This window comes from Saccoglossus kowalevskii, chromosome 5 (assembly GCF_978046115.1).
Source record: "Saccoglossus kowalevskii chromosome 5, keSacKowa6.1, whole genome shotgun sequence".
Taxonomy (NCBI): Eukaryota; Metazoa; Hemichordata; class Enteropneusta; family Harrimaniidae; genus Saccoglossus; species Saccoglossus kowalevskii.
Window position 1 is genome coordinate 16,993,621 of NC_140645.1, and position 3,433 is coordinate 16,997,053.

The window sequence follows — 3,433 nt, forward strand, 5'->3', positions numbered from 1 at the left end:
TCCAATGTAAATGCGGGTATTTCCAGAGAAGAAACAATCTGTACATACCTTTTCGACGGACTTTACAGAGTCGAGGAAAACAATAACACTACGCTTCACTAGAGAGACAGCAATGATGTTTTGTAGCCCAACAGTATAAGCAAGTGCTTGAATATATTCTTCAATATTCACACCAGAGATAGGGTCACACTTCATTTAATGGTTTTCTGTAACTCCTTCAAATGGATTGCTCTATGGAGGCTTCAACATGGCAATAGTTTTCTCTCTGATAAATGTGTTAGACGGCATTAGTTTGCTGTATACTGGCTGGATATTAGATGAGGATTGACTGCATTCGAATATCAAGCATTGGCTGGATTTTTTATGCTTCTTATTACTTTTCACTTTTTTATCGATCTTTTCATTACTTTTCACTTTATCATGGGTCTGGCAGATTTGTACGTCTCGGCAGTGTGTGCAACAAAACATGGTGGCCTCCTATGTAGATATGTATTATTGTTCCCAATAATTAATTTTCACTGGGAGAGTGATAACGTACACAGAATTTTCAAGCCATTCTTGTTTACATGCATGTAATCATGTAATTGTTTTTATAATTTTCAGTCAGGTCTTGTTTTATAATGTTTAGGACCAATATTGTTCAAATCAGTCTTGTATTTTGCTTGTGTTCAATGAGACTCAAACATGTTTTTTATGAGTGTATACAGTGACTGATTATTTCTGCTCACTGAGATAATTGTGATTTTCTGTGTCTTAATTGATACATGTTAATTTGGTGATTTTAAGCAGTAACATTTTTATGTTTTGTAGCCTTGTTTTTATCGTATCAGTTCAATATTTCTACGTTTATTAGTACTCTTGTTTTTGGTCTTAACGATTTCGTTAAACTAAATGATGTGCATATGAAAAACTATGATATTCACTGTTTCTAATTGTTTTAGCTAATGTAAAAACCTGCGATTTGCAACCTACACTACGCAATATTGTTGTCTTTGTATAATTTGTTGACCCTCAGATTGATAATACATTTTTTCGTGTATGTTCAGTGTAATACAGCTGTGAAATAATTGTCTTTAAACCCGTACTTTGTAATACAAATATCATAAATTGGATTAGTCAATGCAGGTAAATAGAGTTTTTGACAATGTTTCTGAGCATCATAAAATACCCCAAAATCTCAAGATAATTCTCGTCTTACATAATCTTACTGAATTATTATTAACATATTTAATAATTCGAAAATTTCTGGTAGTTTCTGGTAGAAGTCGACTTAAATGCAGGAATGATATAAAGCCGTGAATGTCGAATGAAAACAACGAGTGGTTTACCTTCAAGTGTTCTCATTATAGCGCAATGTTTTTACAGGTCTTTAAAAAGTTGACCAACAATTTTCCAACTTCTTTTGGATGTGTTTGATTGTTCCTTGATTCATTGCAACGTTAGTAGTTATGCTACCAATGCATCCCTAAAATTCCATTTCATTCAATTTTTTAAAGACAAACTATAACCTTATCCGAAGCTTTCCAAAGCTAAATACGCAAATTCCCATTTTCCAACCGAATTTAGAATGCACTGTAACTAACCGGATTACTACTGTACAACATTTAAAAATCTCTTGGGTTTCACTTTAGCGTTTCGGATTACGTCATGCAATCACATTTGATTCAAATTGTTTTAATCGTGAAATCAGCGACACCTGGACTCGGTAAATGCAAAACGTTTTTCCGAAATATAGAGTACTAAAGTATAATTTTACCAATTCACGTATATCCGTCTACTCGTTCCTTGAATGCAAGCTGGACCACATTATAAAGCGAATGATCACTAACCATATATATGTACAAAATGCGGTTATCGTAAGTACCGCTTCAGTGGATTCATTTTATGATTATGCAAAATCACCCGAGGTGTCCTAATTTTTTACTAATTTTAATGATATCTATTTCATAACTTTAGTGTTTTAGCTAATAACCATGGGAGGACGGTTAAAGCTGTGGTTTGCTGTCTTTATACTGCTGTTCATACTGATAAAAACGGTTATGTGGTACCTTGATTGGAGCAATTCATTATCCCAAGATATTACAATCATTATGACGGTATCCAGGAACAATACAATACCTGCGTCTCAGGATATTAAGATGCCTGCAATAAAGGAGTACAAACACATTCACGTGTTAATAAATGCTAGAATGCGTACAGGATCATCTTTGACGGGTCGTTATTTTTCTAACCATCCTGACTTTATGTACCTATACGAACCGGAACTCACTTTACGACATTCTCTTCGTTACAATGTATATGACGACAGTACAGCGAATATAGAGATAATCCAAAAACCGTTCTACGAAATTATTGAAGGTTTTTTTGACTGTGATTATACAAGACGTCCTGAACTGTTACCGTTTATAAACAAGACAGAATGGATGAAATCATCGAATGGTTTTGCTCACCTTCAAGACACTGAGTTTAATGCCAAAGAACTAAATAAAATATGCGAGACGAAGAACTATCGTGTGGTGAAGACGGTGCGGATAAATAATATTTCCAAAGGTCTTGAAACGTTAAAAAAGTATGACGTGAAAGTCATCCAAATCGTAAGAGATCCCCGGGGAATGATCAACTCGAGAATAGACTTTGAGCACTTAGACGCACAACAGAAACAAGGTAAAAGCTCGCAAAAAATCAGTGAAGCTAGTAAAAACTATTGTATATGGTTAAAAACAAATATAGACGCTGTTTTCAAAGGGCCGACGTGGTTGAAGGAACACTATATGATCGTGCGTTATGAGGACCTGGTTGAAAAACCGCGTGAATTAGTCCCGCTGATGTACGACTTTATAGGCTTGTCAAATACAAACGAGACTGATACAATTTTATCAAGCCAGAAATCCAAACCAGGCAATGCAATTGCATGGCGGTATAGTTTACCATTTAATCAAACACGCATTGTGCAAAATAACTGTCCCGACGACATATTCGAAACACTAGGGTATGTGAAAGTTAAGAATGAAAACCAGCAACGTAATAATTCGTTCAATCTGGTGACGTCATCATCACCCCATATTAGTAAATTGATAACACTGGAATAAAATTAGATCGATTCTAAATAATAATATTAACCATTAAAATGACGATAATAACAAGACATAGTGATTTTTTTTTATCTGTGAAGAAAGCTAATACAGGTAGCTTTACTTGTTATATATATTCTTAGTTATTTAATATCAGAATAATAGAAATCAAAATGTTATAACAAACTGACATGTAAACAAAACTGAATTGTTATAAAACTAAATAACGTTGTTCAAAAATAAAGACACAATGTCCGAAGAAAATATATAATAACTGTTGCATTGGCTATAAACACAAAGTGCTTCATATGGCAGTGGCTTCAAAAAGAACTGGTATATAGGAAACATACAATTGATATGAA

General features: G+C 33.9%; 1 protein-coding gene across 1 annotated transcript; it reads left to right on the plus strand.

The window, feature by feature from the left end:
• The first annotated feature begins 2,090 nt into the window (after positions 1–2,090).
• Positions 2,091–3,089, plus strand: LOC102803336 (carbohydrate sulfotransferase 3-like). The gene has a single exon (XM_006816214.1). The coding sequence runs from the start codon at positions 2,091–2,093 to the stop codon at positions 3,087–3,089; it is 999 nt and encodes a 332-aa protein (XP_006816277.1).
• The last annotated feature ends 344 nt before the right edge of the window (positions 3,090–3,433 follow it).